Source organism: Engystomops pustulosus, chromosome 5 (assembly GCF_040894005.1).
Source record: "Engystomops pustulosus chromosome 5, aEngPut4.maternal, whole genome shotgun sequence".
NCBI lineage: Eukaryota > Metazoa > Chordata > Amphibia > Anura > Leptodactylidae > Engystomops > Engystomops pustulosus.
The window spans coordinates 203,183,505-203,205,149 of record NC_092415.1 but is presented as its reverse complement, the minus strand read 5'-3'; the positions used below and the strand labels follow the sequence as shown (position 1 = coordinate 203,205,149).

Below are 21,645 nucleotides of genomic sequence, written 5' to 3'. Positions count from 1 at the left end.
ATTACTTGTTTTGCCTTGGTGGATTTAAAAAGGCTTTTTGGTCGCAAGGCGGCGACTATTGGAAAATTAAATTGTTGTATATGTCCGCATCCAACTTGTGCTTACACCCATAGGGTCAAGTAGATCCAATTGCCCTCTGGGGGCTAGTTTGTGTAGTATCTGGATACATTGTCACAAAGAATTACATTCCAGAATGTCTGGAAACTAGAAGTTATATTTAAATTTAATGTGTAACTTTTATCCCCAAAAATGTATGTAGCACACATCATAACTATAGGTCATAGCTGCTGTGATACTCATAGGACTTGGGTGGGCAATGGAATACATTACCAAATGTATTGGTTACCAAACCAATGGTATTCATGCATATACAAGTTGTGGCTGAAGACACATTTATGCAAAAATGTGGATCTTTGTTTACAAGAAAGTTGGTGTGTAAGTGACTGCACAGATCTGAGCTTGTTTATGGATATTTAGTGTAACAGCCTTTGAAGGTGCAGCACGGAGGGGCTCTGGTTACACCCACAGAGCCTTTCTGACTCATTAGAATTATTTTATGCTTGGTATCTGTCTGGCCTGACCTGTTCTGACCCCTGGCCCATATTTTACACTTTTCCTCACTGGTAAATGCCCCAACACAGGAATGTCTGTGAATATTTTCTCTCTGACTACTGGTGCTTTTCACTGGTGCCCTCTTACCCATCGAGGACAGGTACTACTAGGGCTACTCCATATTGAATTAAAGTCCAGATCTCCAAATGGGGGGTTAAATGGTGTATACAGACAGGGTCACTTTTGTAACAACCTTTGAATTAGCCCATGGTCTTGTAGCACAGTCCATCCACATCCAGACCACTCTATTAGGAAAGCAAAGCTGTAATGTGTTTGATTACTTGGTTACATTCATACAATACCATTGTATGACCTGCTAGATTTGACATAGGGTCTTTCCTTATTTCCAAAAATGTTATCCTCCTCTTCCCTATCTACTCCATGATGATACATTGGGAGGTTGCTCTCCCCTGTGACTGCTGCTTGCTGTGACAGCTACTGCACAGTATGACACATTAATTACACAGTTATCATGGTGTTGCCGACTCCTTAGTGGAGATGAGGGTCGCCCTAACCTCACGGGGAATGAAACAGAATGTAGTACACGCAACCACATAGCAACCGAAGACAAGTTGGTCAGAAATAAATTGTCTTGGAATTGTTCATGCTGTTATTTGAGATGCAAACTTTCTATTTATTCACTGCTCAATGCACATTACTCCTCATTGAGCCAGGTGGTCACTCTCCTGTTTGAGCTAGCACTCTTATCTAAGGATTGGAGGTACAGCATCCTTCTTCGAAATTTGCAGCATTTTCCTAATGGGATCGGCAGCAGTCTCTACTGCTGTAGGAATCAGCAGCACACCTTATACCTTTTTTAGGATCATTTGCATACAGTGCTACTTTTTGGGTTAGTTGTATACCTTGATCCTTTTCGCAACGGCAATGCACCTTATTGCACTTTTAGGAATGGCAGCACAACTTTACTTTCATGCAATTGTTAGCAGAATTCCCTCCTCTTAGGATTGGTGGCACAACTTTCTCCTTTAGTGATGGAGACCACTTCTTCCTCTTGGGAATGGCGCCATGCCTGCCTCCTTTTGGGATTGGCGGCACTACTTTCTCCTCTTGGGGTTGGTGGCACAACCCCTCCTTTGGCATTGGTGGCACTATTCTCCTCTTGTGATTGGCAGCACTCTTTTCTCCTCTTGGGACTGGTGCCACACTTCTCTCATCTTGGTATTAGCGGCACACTGACCTTCTCTTGGGGTTGGTGACACTTCTCCTCTTGTCATTGGTTGCATAACTCCTCCTCTTGGTGTTGGCGGCACAACCCCTCCTTTTGACATTGGTGGCACTCTTTTCTCTTTTTGTGATTGGTAGCATTCCCCCTCCTCTTGGGCTTGGCGGCACTCTTTTCTCCTCTTGGGCTTGGCGGCACTCTTTTCTCCTCTTGGGCTTGGCGGCACTCTTTTCTCCTCTTGGGCTTGGCGGCACTCTTTTCTCCTCTTGGGCTTGGCGGCACTCTTTTCTCCTCTTGGGATTGGCGGCACTCTTTTCTCCTCTTGGGATTGGCGGCACTCTTTCCTCCTCTTGGGATTGGCGGCGCGCTTTCCTCCTCTTGGGATTGGCAGCATTCCCCCTCCTCTTGGGATAAGCGGCACTCTTTTCTCCTCTTGGGCTTGGCGGCACTCTGTTCTCCTCTTGGGCTTGGTGGCACTCTTTTCTCCTCTTGGGATTGACGGCATTCCCCCTCCTCTTGGGATTGGCGTCCCTCTTTCCTCCTCTTGGGATTGGCGGCGCTCTTTTCTCCTCTTGGGATTGGCAGCATTCCCCCTCCTCTTGGGATAGGCGGCACTCTGTTCTCCTCTTGGGATAGGCGGCACTCTGTTCTCCTCTTGGGTTTGGCGGCACTCTTTTCTCCTCTTGGGCTTGGCGGCACTCTTTTCTCCTCTTGGGCTTGGCGGCACTCTTTTCTCCTCTTGGGCTTGGCGGCACTCTTTTCTCCTCTTGGGATTGGCGGCACTCTTTCCTCCTCTTGGGATTGGCGGCGCGCTTTCCTCCTCTTGGGATTGGCAGCATTCCCCCTCCTCTTGGGATAAGCGGCACTCTTTTCTCCTCTTGGGCTTGGCGGCACTCTGTTCTCCTCTTGGGCTTGGTGGCACTCTTTTCTCCTCTTGGGATTGACGGCATTCCCCCTCCTCTTGGGATTGGCGTCCCTCTTTCCTCCTCTTGGGATTGGCGGCGCTCTTTTCTCCTCTTGGGATAGGCGGCACTCTGTTCTCCTCTTGGGATAGGCGGCACTCTGTTCTCCTCTTGGGTTTGGCGGCACTCTGTTCTCCTCTTGGGTTTGGCGGCACTCTTTTCTCCTCTTGGGCTTGGCGGCACTCTTTTCTCCTCTTGGGCTTGGCGGCACTCTTTTCTCCTCTTGGGCTTGGCGGCACTCTTTACTCCTTTTAGGATTGGTGGCACTCTTTACTTCTCTTGGAATTGGTGGCGCTCTTTTCTTCTCCTTTTTTCACCACTGATCCAGTAAAACCTCCTTTTCTTGGAAGCAGCAGGTCACCTTCCTGCTCATTTAAGTTAACACCTTACTCAAGGAACACACAGCCTGGTATTCACAAAAAAAACCCTGTATGCAATGAACTCCCCCTACTGGCAGCACAGAGAAGGGCTTTTTTGTTACTTGTAATCTCTGGGCTCCCTTGCCCTGAGTTATAAGCAACTATAGAAGCATGCAGGTTACAGAATAAGAAAACAGAAAACAATCAAGTTTTGAGAATGTTTGTTTATTTCTATGACACATTCCAGAAATGAAGAATAACAATCAGCACCTCCTCTTATAAAACCGTGAATGTAATGAAATGATATGTAAGGTAAAAACCGCAGACATACAATGTAACGCAATGATCCATACAGTCACTACAAGCCGTACAGGGTGGGGTATACAGAGATATAGGAATGGCAGCTTTGTGTTTGCAGATATCTGTGAGCCCGCTCACTGCTGCCACCTGCTGTTATCCCAGCCCAAGAACCAACCGGTGAATGTTGGGGGTTCGTGCCCTTGTTTCACAGTGGTAATGGGAATTCTCTTATCTCTTCCAGATGGATCCGTCTCAATGTATTGCTTAGCTGAAAGGAAAGCAGAGAGATTTTTGTTAAATGCCTGCAATAAGGTAACATTGGGGTGAGTAATGTACCAACCTGTCGGCCAAATACATGGGAGCAGCGACATCTTTAGGTCAAATGTGGGTACTGCACTTGACTTAAAAATTAGGAAACTAAGCAAACCAATAGACAACATGAAATATCCATCATTAGGACAGTCTCCTTTCAGATTGTAAGTGGTCTGACTGGAGCAGTGGTGGTCACCAAGCCAGAAAAACCACAAATGACTTTTTCGGAAACAGGATGCAAAAGGGGCAGAAATCCACTGCATATAAAATGGACCTTCTTTGATATGAGTATCATACAGCCACATATACAATGACCACAGCACAAGGGGTAATGCGCCCAACCCCCACATCTTACCTGACTTCAAGGATTCTTTCTTCTCAACTTCATTAGCATCTTTCCCAATCCATAAGAATATCTGCAAATAAAGATTAAGTCACTGAGCAGCTGGAGGAGAAATATATTGCACCACGTGTTATATTCTTGTACATAGGGGGCAGTATTATAGTAGTTATATTCCTGTACATAGGGGGCAGTATTATAGTAGTTATATTCCTGTACATAGGGGGCTGGATTATAGTAGTTATATTCTTGTACATAGGGGGCAGTATTATAGTAGTTATATTCCTGTACATAGGGGGCTGGATTATAGTAGTTATATTCTTGTACATAGGGGGCAGTATTATAGTAGTTATATTCCTGTACATAGGAGGCAGTATTATAGTAGTTATATTCCTGTACATAGGGGGCAGTATTATAGTAGTTATATTCCTGTACATAGGGGCAGTATTATAGTAGTTATATTCTTGTACATAGGGGGCAGTATTATAGTAGTTATATTCCTGTACATAGGGGGCAGTATTATAGTAGTTATATTCCTGTACATAGGGGGCTGGATTATAGTAGTTATATTCTTGTACATAGGGGGCAGTATTATAGTAGTTATATTCCTGTACATAGGAGGCAGTATTATAGTAGTTATATTCCTGTACATAGGGGGCAGTATTATAGTAGTTATATTCCTGTACATAGGGGGCAGTATTATAGTAGTTATATTCTTGTACATAAAGGCAGTATTATAGTAGTTATATTCCTGTACATAGAGGGCAGTATTATAGTAGTTATATTCTTGTACATAGGAGGCAGTATTATAGTAGTTATATTCTTGTACATAGGGGGCAGTATTATAGTAGTTATATTCTTGTACACAGGGGGCAGTATTATAGTAGTTATATTCTTGTACACAGGGGGCAGTATTATAGTAGTTATATTCTTGTACATAGGGGGCAGTATTACAGTAGTTATATTCCTGTACATAGGGGGCAGTATTATAGTAGTTATATTCCTGTACATAGGGGGCTGGATTATAGTAGTTATATTCTTGTACATAGGGGGCAGTATTATAGTAGTTATATTCCTGTACATAGGAGGCAGTATTATAGTAGTTATATTCCTGTACATAGGGGGCAGTATTATAGTAGTTATATTCCTGTACATAGGGGGCAGTATTATAGTAGTTATATTCCTGTACATAGGGGCAGTATTATAGTAGTTATATTCTTGTACATAGGGGCAGTATTATAGTAGTTATATTCTTGTACATAGGGGGCAGTATTATAGTAGTTATATTCTTGTACGTAGGGGGCAGTATTATAGTAGTTATATTCTTGTACATAGGGGGCAGTATTATAGTAGTTATATTCTTGTACATAGGGGGCAGTATTATAGTAGTTATATTCTTGTACATAGGGGGCAGTATTATAGTAGTTATAGTCTTGTACATAGGGGGCAGTATTATAGTAGTTATAGTCTTGTACATAGGGGGCAGTATTATAGTAGTTATATTCTTGTACATAGGGGGCAGTATTATAGTAGTTATATTCTTGTACATAGGGGCAGTATTATAGTAGTTATATTCTTGTACATAGGGGCAGTATTATAGTAGTTATATTCTTGTACATAGGGGGCTGTATTATAGTAGTTATATTCTTGTACATGGGGGGTAGTATTATAGTAGTTATATTCCTGTACATAGGGGCAATATTATAGTAGTTATATTCTTGTACATGGGGGGTAGTATTATAGTAGTTATATTCCTGTACATAGGGGGCAGTATTATAGTAGTTACATTCTTGTACATAGGGGGCAGTATTATAGTAGTTATATTCCTGTACATAGGGGGCAGTATTATAGTAGTTATATTCCTGTACATAGGGGGCAGTATTATAGTAGTTATATTCCTGTACATAGGGGGCAGTATTATAGTAGTTACATTCTTGTACATAGGGGGCAGTATTATAGTAGTTATATTCCTGTACATAGGAGGCAGTATTATAGTAGTTATATTCTTGTACATAGGGGGCAGTATTATAGTAGTTATATTCTTGTACATAGGGGGCAGTATTATAGTAGTTATATTCTTGTACATAGGGGGCAGTATTATAGCAGTTATATTCTTGTACATAGGGGACAGTATTATAGCAGTTATATTCTTGTACATAGGGGCAGTATTATAGTAGTTATATTCTTGTACATAGGGGGCAGTATTATAGTAGTTATATTCTTGTACATAGGGGGCAGTATTATAGTAGTTATATTCTTGTACATAGGGGGCAGTATTATAGTAGTTATATTCTAGTACATAGGGGGCAGTATTATACCTGTTCCCATGTGTCCAGTAGCATGACATCATCTTCTGCCAAATCCTCTTGTGTAAATTCTCCTGGAACCTCCTCAATCTGGGTCAGAGTAACAGAGAAGAGTAAGAGAAAAGTTTTGTGTTACTTCTGTGCACCTTCATCAGCTGATTAGCATTTTTACAAAAATGATCATCTCATACTTTTGTAAATGGAAAGTAGCACCAGATATAAACTAAGGACCACAATGCAACAACAAGTTAAATATAAATGGAGAAATTAAAAAGATATGTTTTTTTAATATTAGTAAATAATTTGTAAGGATAAAATACTTCTGACTCACCACAAATCTCCCGGATTTATTTGAGCAGCCGAAAAGCCTTGGCGGGTGATCGGCAACTTTAGATCCAAGGAGCTCAGACGTCTGGTAGGATTTCTTACCTCCCAGGGCGCTCCAGAACTCATCTGTAACAAAGAGTCATCATATGATACATCATGCGGATTCCTTATGGAGTGTAACAAATCACATTGGGAAATCACATTAGAGAAGTGTTCAGGGAAATGGCCCCCATTGTATTCCTAGATCTACATCACTGGGCACATAAGTCTTAGAGGAGATTGGGGATCTGCTCCTTCTTCTCTTTCTGTAGTAGATAAGATAACAAGATTATAATGTTGGGACAATGAAGACTACAAGATGTATGTTGTTTGTATCAGGGGAGTAGAAGGTCCATTGTTTGCGGCAAGTGGGGTGCGGATGTCACAGGTTGTACAATGGTGGGACAGCCAAGTCTTGTATTCTGGTGTCTGATGTCTAGAGCCTTCTGCAGATCTTCTATAAAGGTCGTTTACTGAAACCCACCTTTGTCCAGAAGTCCCTATACATGATGCATGATGACTAAATCATGGGTAGATAAGCCCAGGAGCAGCACCTCTTCCATGTCCCTATTGGGAACATATCCAGGCTGAGCGCATATAAGCATCAGCGGATCAGAAGTGAGAGCCTAAAACTAGCGGGGTAAAAGATAGGGGTGCTGACCACCGGATTGGAGTATCCACGACAATAGGCACTGACCTCTAACGTGTTTCGAGTCGGACGACCATTTCTCAAAGGTAGGACCTCCCATTTTTGGAGTGGAGCCAGTGCCTATTGTCGTTGATACTCCAATCCGGTGGTCAGCGGTGTCACTGGCCCAATAATTTGGGAACCAGTGTTTTTCTTTTTGGCTAGAGGAGCTGCAGACCGTCCTGGATATACAACCATGGAACCTCCATCCTTGTAAGGGTTTTATGCACAACAGCCAAGTTGGCTTATGGTGAGGACTCCATTGGGGACCTTTTCTATATATTTGCGTTCAGTCTGTTACCCGAGGCACCGCGTAATATCAAGCGCCGCCCTCTGTTTGTTATTTTAGTTTTTTCCTACTATACAGAAGTGAGAGCCGTCAGTCTATAGATGTCACCAGGTTTTGCCCCATTAAAGGACATCTACCACCAGGATTAAGGATTGTAAACCAAGCACACGTACATACAGGTGTGCACCCCCTCTGACAGGAACTACTCTTCTTTTAGCTTCTCATGCCCTATTTTTTTTTTTTTAAAGGCTTTTAAATTTATGCAAATGGCCTTGAGGGGCTCCAGGTTCCATAGTCGTTAATTGAGCCTGGAGCCCCTCAACTTCATTTGCATAATTTTAAAATAGCCAGCTTAAAGGCGCTGTCCCCAAATTTATGTGCTCTTTTCTATTCACAGAGTAGAGGATAACGCGCTGATTGTTGGGGGATCATCACCAGTTATGACAATGAAGGTCCTATTTTCCCTTTCCGTCTCTATGACTCGGGATAACATAGTACAATACACCGGCAGCACTGTAATGTCTCATCATAAATACTCCTAAACTTGACCCCTGACCTGGCTCCTGTCCTTCATTTATCCGTGTGGTCTTGCATTTGAGGATGTTGGTGATATATTGCGCCCCCTCCTGTTCTTCTCCGCTGGCGCCTCTTCCTATCCACTCGTATCCTGAATTATTCTTTAATTTCAGGACAAACACATCATTGGAGTTCAGCAAGGAGGCGTCTGCTTCTACCTGCGAGGAAGAGGAGGAAAGAGCATGGAAGTCATGGAACAGTCCTTAATGGTTCTTAAGTCAGGATGTGAGGGAATACCAAAGTGCATAAAGGCCATAAAATAAAAAATCCTCTAAGGCCAATGATCGCCTGCAGAAGTCACAGAAGTGTCCAGTATGGAACCATTGTAGTGTAATTGTATAAATGGAGGCCTCTAGTGTGGCAGGGGGTTTAGCATCTGAGCAATGGGAAATTTCTAGTTAATGGAAGATCATGTTTTATGGCTTTAAAACATTTATATAGAATGGGTCACCATGTTGGCATCCGTAACCTGCAACAGTTAGCTTTGTAGAAGTAAGCAGCACAATCTAGTACAAGGGATTGGGATGGAAGGGAATGAGGAGCAGAGGGACAGGGATGGAAGGGAATGAGGAGAAGAGGGACAAGGATGGAAGGGAATGAGGAGAAGAGGGACAAGGATGGAAGGGAATGAGGAGAAGAGGGACAGGGATGGAAGGGAATGAGGAGCAGAGACATAGGGATGGAAGGGAATGAAGAGAAGAGGGATGAGAATGAAGAGAAGAGGGACAGGGATGGTAGGGAATGAGTAGAAGAGGGGACTGGTTGGCAGGGAATGAGGGACAGGGATGGAAGGGAATGAGGAGAAGAGGGACAGGGATGGAAGGGAATGAGCAGAAGAGGGACGGGGATGGAAGGGAATGAGGAGAAGAGGGACGGGGATGGAAGGGAATGAGGAGAAGAGGGACAAGGAAGGAAGGGAATGAAGAGAGGGGCGGGGATGGAAGGGAATGAGGAGAAGAGGGGAATGGTTGGAAGAGAATGAGGGACAGGGATGGAAGGGAATGAGGAGAAGAGGGGAATGGTTGGAAGGGAATGAGGGACAGGGATGGAAGGGAATGAGGAAAAGAGGGGAATGGTTGGAAGGGAATGAGGGACAGGGATGGAAGGGAATGAGGAGCAGAGACACAGGGATGGAAGGGAATGAGGAGAGGAGGGACAGGGATGGAAGGGAATGCGGAGAAGAGGGACAAGGATTGAAGGGAATGAGGAGAAGAGACACAGGGATGGAAGGGAATGAGGAGAAGAGGGACAGGGATGGAAGGGAATGAGGAGAAGAGGGACAGGGATGGAAGGGAATGAGGAGAAGAGGGACAGGGATGGAAGGGAATGAGGAGCAGAGACATAGGGATGGAAGGGAATGAAGAGAAGAGGGATGAGAATGAAGAGAAGAGGGACAGGGATGGTAGGGAATGAGTAGAAGAGGGGACTGGTTGGCAGGGAATGAGGGACAGGGATGGAAGGGAATGAGGAGAAGAGGGACAGGGATGGAAGGGAATGAGCAGAAGAGGGACGGGGATGGAAGGGAATGAGGAGAAGAGGGACAAGGAAGGAAGGGAATGAAGAGAGGGGCGGGGATGGAAGGGAATGAGGAGAAGAGGGGAATGGTTGGAAGGGAATGAGGGACAGGGATGGAAGGGAATGAGGAGAAGAGGGGAATGGTTGGAAGGGAATGAGGGACAGGGATGGAAGGGAATGAGGAAAAGAGGGGAATGGTTGGAAGGGAATGAGGGACAGGGATGGAATGGAATGAGGAGCAGAGACACAGGGATGGAAGGGAATGAGGAGAAGAGGGACAGGGATGGAAGGGAATGAGGAGAAGAGGGACAAGGATTGAAGGGAATGAGGAGAAGAGGGGAATGGTTGGAAGGGAATGAGGGACAGGGATGGAAGGGAGTGAGGAGCAGAGGGACAGGGATGGAAGGGAATGAGGAGAAGAGGGACAGGGATGGAAGGGAATGAGGAGAAGAGGGACAGGGATGGAAGGGAATGAGGAGAAGAGGGACAGGGATGGAAGGGAATGAGGAGAAGAGGGACAAGGATGGAAGGGAATGAGGAGAAGAGGGGAATGGTTGGAAGGGAATGAGGGACAAGGATGGAAGGGAATGAGGAGAAGAGGGGAATGGTTGGAAGGGAATGAGGGACAGGGATGGAAGGGAATGAGGAGAAGAGGGACAAGGATGGAAGGGAATGAGGAGAAGAGGGGAATGGTTGGAAGGGAATGAGGGACAGGGATGGAAGGGAATGAGGAGCAGAGACACAGGGATTGAAGGGAATGAGGAGAAGAGGGGAATGGTTGGAAGGGAATGAGGGACAGGGATGGAAGGGAATGAGGAGAAGAGGGGAATGGTTGGAAGGGAATGAGGGACAGGGATGGAAGGGAATGAGGAGCAGAGGGACAGGGATGGAAGGGAATGAGGAGAAGAGGGACAGGGATGGAAGGGAATGAGGAGAAGAGGGACAGGGATGGAAGGGAATGAGGAGAAGAGGGACAAGGATGGAAGGGAATGAGGAGAAGAGGGGAATGGTTGGAAGGGAATGAGGGACAAGGATGGAAGGGAATGAGGAGAAGAGGGGAATGGTTGGAAGGGAATGAGGAGAAGAGGGACAAGGATGGAAGGGAATGAGGAGAAGAGGGGAATGGTTGGAAGGGAATGAGGGACAAGGATGGAAGGGAATGAGGAGAAGAGGGGAATGGTTGGAAGGGAATGAGGGACAGGGATGGAAGGGAATGAGGAGCAGAGACACAGGGATTGAAGGGAATGAGGAGAAGAGGGGAATGGTTGGAAGGGAATGAGGGACAGGGATGGAAGGGAATGAGGAGCAGAGGGACAGGGATGGAAGGGAATGAGGAGAAGAGGGGAATGGTTGGAAGGGAATGAGGGACAGGGATGGAAGGCAATGAGGAGAAGAGGGACAGGGATGGAAGGGAATGAAGGACAGGGATGGAAGGGAATGAGGAGAAGAGGGGAATGGTTGGAAGGGAATGAGGGACAGGGATGGAAGGCAATGAGGAGAAGAGGGACAGGGATGGAAGGGAATGAGGAGAAGAGGGACAAGGATTGAAGGGAATGAGGAGCAGAGGGACAAGGATGGAAGGGAATGAAGAGAGGGACGGGGATGGAAGGGAATAAGAAGAGGGACAAGGATGGAAGGGAATGAGGAGAAGAGGGACAGGGATGGAAGTTAATGAGGAGAAGAGGGACAGGGATGGAAGGGAATGAGGAGCAGAGGGACAGGGATGGAAGGGAATGAGGAGAAGAGGGACAGGGATGGAAGGGAATGAGGAGAAGAGGGACAGGGATGGAAGGGAATGAGGAGCAGAGGGACAGGGATGGAAGGGAATGAGGAGAAGAGGGACAGGGATGGAAGGGAATGAGGAGAAGAGGGACAGGGATGGAAGGGAATGAGGAGAAGAGGGACAGGGATGGAAGGGAATGAGGAGAAGAGGGACAGGGATGGAAGGGAATGAGGAGCAGAGGGACAAGGAAGGAAGGGAATGAGGAGAAGAGGGACAGGGATGGAAGGGAATGAGGAGAAGAGGGACAGGGATGGAAGGGAATGAGGAGCAGAGGGACAAGGAAGGAAGGGAATGAGGGGAAGAGGGACAGGGATGGAAGGGAATGAGGAGAAGAGGGACAGGGATGGAAGGGAATGAGGAGCAGAGGGACAGGGATGGAAGGGAATGAGGAGCAGAGGGACAGGGATGGAAGGGAATGAGGGGAAGAGGGACAGGGATGGAAGGGAATGAGGAGCAGAGGGACAGGGATGGAAGGGAATGAGGAGAAGAGGGACAGGGATGGAAGGGAATGAGGAGAAGAGGGACAGGGATGGAAGGGAATGAGGAGCAGAGGGACTGGGATGGAAGGGAATGAGGAGCAGAGGGAGAGGGATGGAAGGGAATGAGGAGAAGAGGGACTGGGATGGAAGGGAATGAGGAGCAGAGGGACTGGGATGGAAGGGAATGAGGAGAAGAGGGACAGGGATGGAAGGGAATGAAATACTAGGTGCAGAGTAGGAGACGACATGTGAGGGGAAATGATACACATTGTATAATGGAAAGGGAAACGCTGCATATGTTATTTCTTGGAGCAGTGATATAAGGGGTCACGGCTGAAGAAGGTAAAAGATGAATAGTAAGAGGGAAGGAATGGATGGGAAGAAGGATATAAGGATTACTAAAGGGAAGAATAACGTCGGGATGTTCTAGCAGTGAATGTTTACAAAATTGGTATGACAAAATTCACCTCTAATTTGCATGGGGAGTCTGCTAACTGTTTTCTATATTTGGTGCATAATCTACTGGAAATATCGCGGATGCAAGCAAGAATCTGCTTTTGGAAGCCGCATCAATCTGGATTGTGTGAACTAGTCCTAAGTGTAACGGAATGATAGAAGGGAAGGAATAGGATGAAGCATTGAAACATAGTTTCTTTCCATCAGATACTTGGGCATCAGTTTTGGTAACTTCTCCGCCCCCTCCGCTCAGTAATATTTTTCCCATGATGCAATATGCAACAATGTAATATTTTGTAATGAATTTGGTTGCACCCAGTTACCTCCACAATGCGTGTGATGAAAGATAAATTCCTGCGGATCTGGAAGAGTCTGACCGCACTGGGGGGCACCTGACCCCCCTTCCTTGATGTACCGTCCTTGTATATAATGAGGGGTTTCTCTTTAAACAAGCTCAGGAGGTGAGTCGGCTCCTTTCCTTGTGTGACGCGGACCTGAAAGAGCGAGATAAGAGAAGGTGTTATTACTGTTCTACGGATCAGCGCAGCATCACAATATATTACTGTAGGAGGCCTTGTATATGCTGAGCGGGGGAGGGGAACTCTATCTACTCCTCGCCCAGGTCCCTTCTTACTTTTACCTTCTTTCCTTATCAAAAAAATTGTTGTTTTAAGATTTAATTCCAGTTTTCTGCAGGTCAGATTTCAGGTTTGTTGTGTAGACTGGGACACAGGCAGCAGAGTCGCCTCATATTTAGATTGTGGAGAATTTACAGGGACTTTATCGGAAGGAGCAAAGGACAACTTAGGGGTCGTGGTGACCCTCTATGAGCCACAATGGACCTGGTAAATCAGCACAGTAATGCATTACATGATAAGACACATCATACTAGAGCTAGTGAGGTCTATAGGACAGGATAGTAAAAGAGAAACTTTCATCACCATCACCAGATCCATCTCTGCATCCTTTACTAGGCATCGTCCCCCTGGTTCTTGTACCACTAGAAACAGACAGGCCACCTCCACCAGCAGAGACCCAAAAATTAGGACTTCTATCCACATAAAGGGGGGCTAGAAAGAAATGTGTAATAAATGTGTAATCAGACCTTTGTGTATGTTGTTAGTAGCAGCAGGACTGTGATATATGGATTTATATTCCAGGATTTTAACTTCTCCAAGTGCACTGGGGTTATGTCCTCACACTGCTGTGCTCTTTGGAGCCAGTGTTATGTATTGTCCCTATAGAGATGTGTAATCAGACCTCTGTGTATGTTGTTAGTAGCAGCAGGACTGTGAAATATGAATATATATTCAAGGTTTGTACTGGGAGCATGTCCTCACATTTCTGTGCTTTTAGTTTTCCAAAGTCAATGTTAGGTATTGTCCCTGGTGAGATGTGTAATCAGACCTTTATGTATGTATTTAGTAACATCAGGAGTGTGATATATGTATTGATTTTCCAATTATAGCTTCTCCAAGTGCATCGGAGATGTATCCTTACACTGCTGTGCTCTCTGAAGCCAGTGTTGGGTATTGTCCCTGGAGAGATTTATAATCAGACCTTTGTGTATGTTGTTAGTAGCAGCAGGACTGTGATATATTGATTTATAATTCAGGATTGTAGCCTCTCCAAGTGCACTAGGGCGTGTCCTCACACTGCTGTGCTCTGTGCTCTCGGCATTGAACTTCTTCACAGCCCCTCCTTTCTGAGTGACATCTCCAGTACTCAACCAAAATCCTGCTACTGCTTAGATGGGAGGGGCAATGAAGCACCTTTAGGCAGAGAGCTAAGAGCACAGCAGTGTGAGTACATGATCCCTGTGCAATTTAGAAGCTACAATCCTGGAAGATGAAATAAATAGCTAAATAAATCACCCCTGCAGCAGGTTAAGTGATAAATTCCATCATCGGGGATGTTGTCACCACTTCCCAATCTTACGTTCTATTTATCGGTGCAGCCTCGGGGGCTCCTTTGTGGTTCTATATATTTATGGATATTGTAGAAGATATTTGTGGACCCGTCGCCCCTGTCCTAGTTTATGACAAAGGAGAAGATGGTAACAGTCTCATGACGGAACATTCAGCCGCAACACAAAGGGATGGCTTGACCCGACGTAGTAACCATGGAAAAGCTAATGCCCCCCCCAGCCGCACTGCTGCCTGGCCGAGCACATGTTCCCTCCGCAGGCAGGAAAGTAACACAAGGAAAGGAAACCTACAATTACATAAGTGGAAGGAGACACCACTACAGAATACTGATATCAGGGGGGACGAGAGAGGACACACAGGAAGCAGCAGGGAGGGCAACCTGCCCAAAATACACCAGGAACGCACACAACATGGTCATATATATAGATGTAGTATATCTACTGACATATATACAGTGGTGGGCAGATAAGAGACCCCCTGAACATTTAAGCCCTTTGTGACCATCAATAGTGTCCATGGTGTGGACCATGACATGTATCCGCTTATTAAAGAATCTATTGTATCCTTGTCTTTAAGCTGATACATAATAATGTTGCCTGCGTCTCAATGAGGAGGATACTGTGCAGTATACAAACTATTGTGTGATAAACCAGGGACATTACTCATAGATCCGGGCACCGGGACTGTAATTGTCTTATATGCGTTATCCATGGCCTCCTTCCTTCTAAAAGCAACTTATATAATTATACTAATGAGTCTATAGTGGTCTGGGGGCATTAACAGTGCTGTAGCTTCACAGGCTCTTACACTGACTCCCCCGCATTTTCTCAGTACTTTCCCTTTCCCACTGATTACATCATCTCACACAATTGCATGGGAAAGTGCTTTTGCACAGTGTAACAGCCTGTGAAGCTATAGCACGGAGGGGCTGTGGTGATACTCCCCAGAGCACTTCTGACTTATTAGCATAATAATAATAATAATTCCTTTATTTATATAGCTCACACAGATTATGCAGCATAATTAAAACAGTTGATATTAGAAGGGGCGGAGGCCATGGATAACACATATGATAAGATACCACAGTCCTGGTGCCTGGATCTAGGAGTAATGTCCTTGGTTATCAGGATGGATTTCCTTTGAAGTAAATTTGACAATGAATAATAAGGAGGTGATGTATATTAAATATTTGAGTTAGGGGGACAATGTATTATAGTTGGTGGCACTGTATATTTAATGGGTCAAGTAACTATTTGTTCAGGGAGTACTATATAATAAATTATTCAGGCTTTTATATATTCAGGGTAGTTGTCAGAGTGTGGTAAGTTGTATCAGTAGTATAGGCAACATCCCCCACTGGGGCCCGGCCTTTATCTTGGGGCCTGGAGGCAGCCAGGACCCAGAATACCGGAGTGGCTGGCGGTTGTGGCCTAGGGTGCGCTGATGTCACGGTGCTTGGTATGAGGACCGGAGGGCTGTCCTACAGCCTGGCAGCTCTCCAGCAGGTGATGTGTGCAAGAAATATGGAGGGAGAGGCTGATGTACTGGTTCTCCCGGGGGCAACCCCTGAGTGTCTGTAAGATAGTTCCCTGGGTAATGGATGGGGGAGCCTGTGGTGGTGACAGCCCTATCCAGGGATCAGATGGGGGCAAACATTGTGCAAATCAACTCATGGTTCTTTATTAAACAACAGCAGGCAACGGGCCTAAACGGTCTCACAGCAGAACTGGATTCTGGTACTGTAGTGGTCATGGAGAGGGTCCTCAGGAGTAAAGCACCAACCAGGTAGTAGATGCAGGCTGGGAGAATGGAGATGGAGCTGTGCCCAAACTGTGGAAGCTGCAGCTCTGGATTAGCATCTCCTGACTCTGTTCCTGGGATTGGATTCTGTGGCAACACTAAAGGTGTCCTGACACTGTAGAAAAATACTGGTGGGGGAGGACCACAATGGGGCACATACATTTACCCGTCCCATTGCGATCCCCGAGGTGCGTTGTCCGACGAGGATTCAGAGCTGCCGCGATTCACCAAGATCGTGCACCCGATATCCTGCATGTGTCGTTTCCCCGCTCAGGTCCCCGGAGTTCACCTTCTTCTTCCTGGTACATGTAAGTGCATTGTCCGTGTATAATGCGCTGTGCGTGGAGTCACTAAGATCGTGCGCCCGATATCCTGCATGTGTCACTTCCCCGCTCAGGTCCCCGGAGTTCACCTTCTTCTTCCTGGTGCATCTAAGTGCATTGTCCGTGTATAATGCGCTGTGCGGGGAGTCACTAAGATCGTGCCCCGATATCCTGCATGTGTCACTTCCCTGCTCAGGTCCCCGGAGTTCACCTTCTTCTTCCTGGTGCATGTAAGTGCATTGTCCGTATATAATGCGCTGTGCAGGGAGACACTAAGATCATGCGCCTGATATCCTGCATGTGTCGCTTCCCCGCTCAGGTCCCCGGAGTTCACCTTCTTCTTCCTGGTACATGTAAGTGCATTGTCCGTGTATAATGCGCTGTGCGTGGAGTCACTAAGATCCTGTGCCCGATATCCTGCATGTGTCGCTTCCCCGCTCAGGTCCCCGGAGTTCACCTTCTTCTTCCTGGTACATGTAAGTGCATTGTCCGTGTATAATGCGCTGTGCGGGGAGTCACTAAGATCGTGCCCCGATATCCTGCATGTGTCACTTCCCTGCTCAGGTCCCCGGAGTTCACCTTCTTCTTCCTGGTGCATGTAAGTGCATTGTCCGTGTATAATGCGCTGTGCTTGGAGTCACTAAGATCCTGTGCCCGATATCCTGCATGTGTCGCTTCCCCGCTCAGGTCCCCGGAGTTCACCTTCTTCTTCCTGGTGCATGTAAGTGCATTGTCCGTGTATAATGCGCTGTGCGGGGAGTCACTAAGATCGTGCGCCTGATATCCTGCATGTGTCGCTTCCCCGCTCAGGTCCCCGGAGTTCACCTTCTTCTTCCTGGTGCATGTAAGTGCATTGTCCGTGTATAATGCGCTGTGCGGGGAGTCACTAAGATCGTGTGCCCGATATCCTGCATGTGTCGCTTCCCCGCTCAGGTCCCCGGAGTTCACCTTCTTCTTCCTAGTGCATGTCAGTGCATTGTCCGTGTATAATGCGCTGTGCGGGGAGTCACTAAGATTGTGCATCCGATATCCTGCATGTGTCGCTTCCCCGCTCAGGTCCCCGGAGTTCACCTTCTTCTTCCTGGTGCATGTAAGTGCATTGTCCATGTATAATGCGCTGTGCTTGGAGTCACTAAGATCCTGTGCCCGATATCCTGCATGTGTCACTTCCCCGCTCAGGTCCCCGGAGTTCACCTTCTTCTTCCTGATGCATGTAAGTGCATTGTCCGTGTATAATGCGCTGTGCTTGGAGTCACTAAGATCCTGTGCCCGATATCCTGCATGTGTCGCTTCCCCGCTCAGGTCCCCGGAGTTCACCTTCTTCTTCCTGGTGCATGTAAGTGCATTGTCCGTGTATAATGCGCTGTGCGGGGAGTCACTAAGATCCTGGCCTGATATCCTGCATGTGTCGCTTCCCCGCTCAGGTCCCCGGAGTTCACGTTCTTCTTCCCGGTGCATGTAAGTGCTTGGGCTTGCGACACAATTTTGAATGTTAAATCCCACGCTCAGTCCTAATCAGTCGGGTTGTCCAACGGACACACCCACCTATTTGTGTCACATGAAAGTTGGCCCCAAAATCCTATTGCATGCACCAAAACCCCCAGTTAAATGCGACGCAAAACAGAAAAAGCCGACGAAAATGCGATCCGCAAACCCTTAGTAAATGTGCCTCGAAGTTTCTATAGCTGAGGCCCATTAGAACTTTAATCTACCACTGCTGTGTGGATCAAGTCAAAAGTTTACTAAAGTCTTACTACAAGTCTTGTCTTGTAATGTAATATTCTATATAATGCATTAAAATAACAAAAATGCTCCCTTAACGCCGAAGCCACTTTTCTCCTTCCTGACACGGCCCATTTTTTAAAATCTGCCCTGTGTCACTATAAGTGGTCATAACTTCGGAACGCTTTAACATATCCAAGTGATTTTAAAATTGTTTTCTCGTGACACATTGTACTTCAGGTTAGTTAAAATATTTTGGTGGTATGTTTTGCATTTATTTATGAGAAAATCAGATATTTGGTGAAAATTTGGAAAAATTCGCAATTTTCCAAATTCAAAATGTTCTACTTTTTCCACACATAAGTCATAACCCCAAAAAACGTAATAACTAACATTCACCGAATGTCTACTTTATGCCTCCGTGGTTTTTTAGGCATGCTCTTATATTTGTAGGATGTTCTGGAGCTTTGAACGTCAGGTGCAATTTTTCATATTTTCATTAAAAAAGCTAAATCCTGCTATTGAGGGACCTGCTCAGGTTGGAAGTCACTTTGAGAGGCCTAAATTAAAGCAAAACCACATAAATTACTCCATTATAGAAACTACACCCCTCAACGTACGTAAAACAACTTTTATGAAGCTTGTTAACCCTTTTTTTTTTGTATATTTTGGGGGTCGTACACCATACACTAAAAATACTATAATATTTTTATTCTATAGATCACTACGATTACGGTGATACCTCATTTATATCGTTTTTTAATATATTTTACAATTTTACAGGAAAAAACGAATATAAAGAAAATCTCATTTGTTTTTGCATCGCCATCGTTTCGGAGACGTAACTTTTTTGGTTGACAAAGCTGGTTTATGGCTTATTTTTTACGTGTTGAGTTGTCGTTTTCAGTGGTACCATTTTGGTGCACATAACTTTTTTTTTATCACTTTTTGGAACATTTTTGTTTAGGGATTTTATGAAAATGTACATTTTTGGCGAGTTTTTCAGGTTTTTTTTTTACGGCGTTCACCGTGCGGGTCTAATAATATTTCTGACTTATTGTAAAGATTGTTACGGATGCGGCGATACCAAATATGTGGGGGGTTTTGGTGATTTTCCGTTTTTTTTTTTTACTTTATTAGATGTGTATAGGGAATGTTTGTGTTTAGGGGACTTTAACTTTATTTAATGAATTCTTTTTATAAAAATTGTGTTTATTTTGTGTTTTTAACTTTTTCTATTTACTTTGACAGGTTAGCATCCATTGATCACTTGTTCAAGCTATTCTTCACCTAATACAGTGTAATACATGCTCAGTGTATCACAGCCGGGTCCTGCCTTCTGCTCCCCCCGGAAGGAGATCGCGCAGCCCCGGGCACTGGCAGTCCCGGGGCTGCGATCGGAGGCACTTACACCCCCCGGTAAGCGCTGTGGGGGGGGTTCGATTGCAGTCAAATGCCCCTGACACGCCGCGGTCAGTGCGACAGCGGCACGTTAGGGGTTAACACCCGCGGGTGTTAGAGGCGGGTGTCAGCTATAATATATAGCCGACACCCGCAGCTTCTGGCGCGGGGTCCGTTCTGGAGCCGGCGCCATAAGCATGACATACTATTATTGCATTTTGCGGGAACGCACCTCCCGCCATGCAGTAATAGTACGTCAAATGTCGGGAAGGGGTTAAAAGTAAATTGTGCGCAAAACGTGATTTGATACAATTTTAATTATTTATAATTAAATCTATAAAGAATTTAAAGGGCATCTACCACTGGGGTGAATGACTGTATACAAATGAGCCTCAGGGGCTCCATGGGAGTTAATGAGGCTTGGAGCCCCTCATGCTCATTTGCATACAGTCTTTCATCCTCGTGGTAGATGCCCTTTAACTATATACAACAAAAAATATGTTACCTAAGAATTAAAAGTGCTTAAAATCCATTTTACTTGTGAAAGATACAAAAATTGAATGGAAAATGGTATGAAATAACTTCTATTTGTTATCTATCTATTTTTTTTTTAAATATTTGATCATAAAGTTTTATTTTCACTAAACTGTTCAATATTTGGTTTTTAAAAGTAACATTTAAGAAAATGTATAAAACAAAATACACTGTTTCCCATCTACTGAGTAGAAGAATCATGAGAGAGATTTCAATGATTTTATAAATTTACGTCAGTTTCCCCCAGTTCTGCCACCTACATCAGGTGTATACAGTGCAGCGCCTCCATCTATGTGGGGAGGGGGAATACATTTTCACTTTGCACTGACTCCTAATATTGACTTATTTAGGGATTATACACCAGGCTGCATCCCGCACTTAGAACACAACCGAAATAGAATTTGTGCGACATCTGGTGGTGCACCTCAGTACTGCATGCATAAGACCATCAGGAAGTAAGAGTTCTCCTTATGGAGGGTTTGCTAATTATGGATCCTTGTAGGTGTGTGGAGACTTATAGCCATTCATGCTCCACTTGGGGATTGTGCAATATGCAGCAAACACCCACCTTGTATAGAGAAGGATCAGCCCTCTCTATACAGCGGCAGCCGACGTGTGACATACTGTAAAGTCACACGTCTGTAAGGGGTTAAAATTCCATGAATCAGAAATGAACTTTCTCCTGTAATTAAAAACTTAAACTTAGTAAGAGCTTTATAATTATCATAATCCATCCTGATAAACCAGGGACATAACTCACTTTTGTGACTAAGCACTTATTCTAAGACCTCCGAATATTTTGTTGAAATTGTTGATTCTAGACGAACATGGCAGCTTCAATCCAATAACCGCAATGGTCCTCAACTTATTACCCCTCACACCCCGCAGACAGGTGAGCCCCTCTTTTTGGACTGAATCAGCCAAGTTTCTTTAGGTTGATGCAGCTCAATTTTTAGGGTTTGGCCACTGTGTGTGCACGTGTGTGTATGAGCTGTACGCCCCCTGTGTGTGCACGTGTGTGTATGAGCTGTACGCCCCCTGTGTGTGCACGTGTGTGTATGAGCTGTACGCCCCCTGTGTGTGCACTTGTGTGTATGAGCTGTACGCCCCCTGTGTGTGCACGTGTGTCTATGAGCTGTACGCCCCCTGTGTGTGCACGTGTGTCTATGAGCTGTACGCCCCCTGTGTGTGCACGTGTGTCTATGAGCTGTACGCCCCCTGTGTGTGCACGTGTGTCTATGAGCTGTACGCCCCCTGTGTGTGCACATGTGTGTATGAGCTGCACGCCCTGTGTGTGCACGTGTGTGTATGAGCTGCACGCCCTGTGTGTGCACGTGTGTGTATGAGCTGCACGCCCCCTGTGTGTGCACGTGTGTGTATGAGCTGTACGCCCCCTGTGTGTGCACGTGTG

The 21,645-nt window shown here is 45.4% G+C and overlaps 1 protein-coding gene across 1 annotated transcript in view; it reads right to left on the bottom strand.

Moving 5' to 3' along the window:
* Positions 1 to 3,322: 3,322 nt before the first annotated feature.
* SCIN (scinderin) overlaps positions 3,323 to 21,645 on the bottom strand; it is an 84,029-nt gene continuing 65,706 nt past the window's right edge. The window contains exons 11-16 of the mRNA XM_072154381.1: positions 12,850 to 13,020; positions 8,274 to 8,451; positions 6,706 to 6,827; positions 6,387 to 6,464; positions 4,084 to 4,144; positions 3,323 to 3,684 (exon numbers count right to left, since the gene is read on the bottom strand). Of these exons, the coding sequence (XP_072010482.1) occupies positions 3,551 to 3,684; positions 4,084 to 4,144; positions 6,387 to 6,464; positions 6,706 to 6,827; positions 8,274 to 8,451; positions 12,850 to 13,020 (744 nt within the window). The 3' untranslated portion in view covers positions 3,323 to 3,550. The remainder of the gene's footprint in view (positions 3,685 to 4,083; positions 4,145 to 6,386; positions 6,465 to 6,705; positions 6,828 to 8,273; positions 8,452 to 12,849; positions 13,021 to 21,645) is intronic.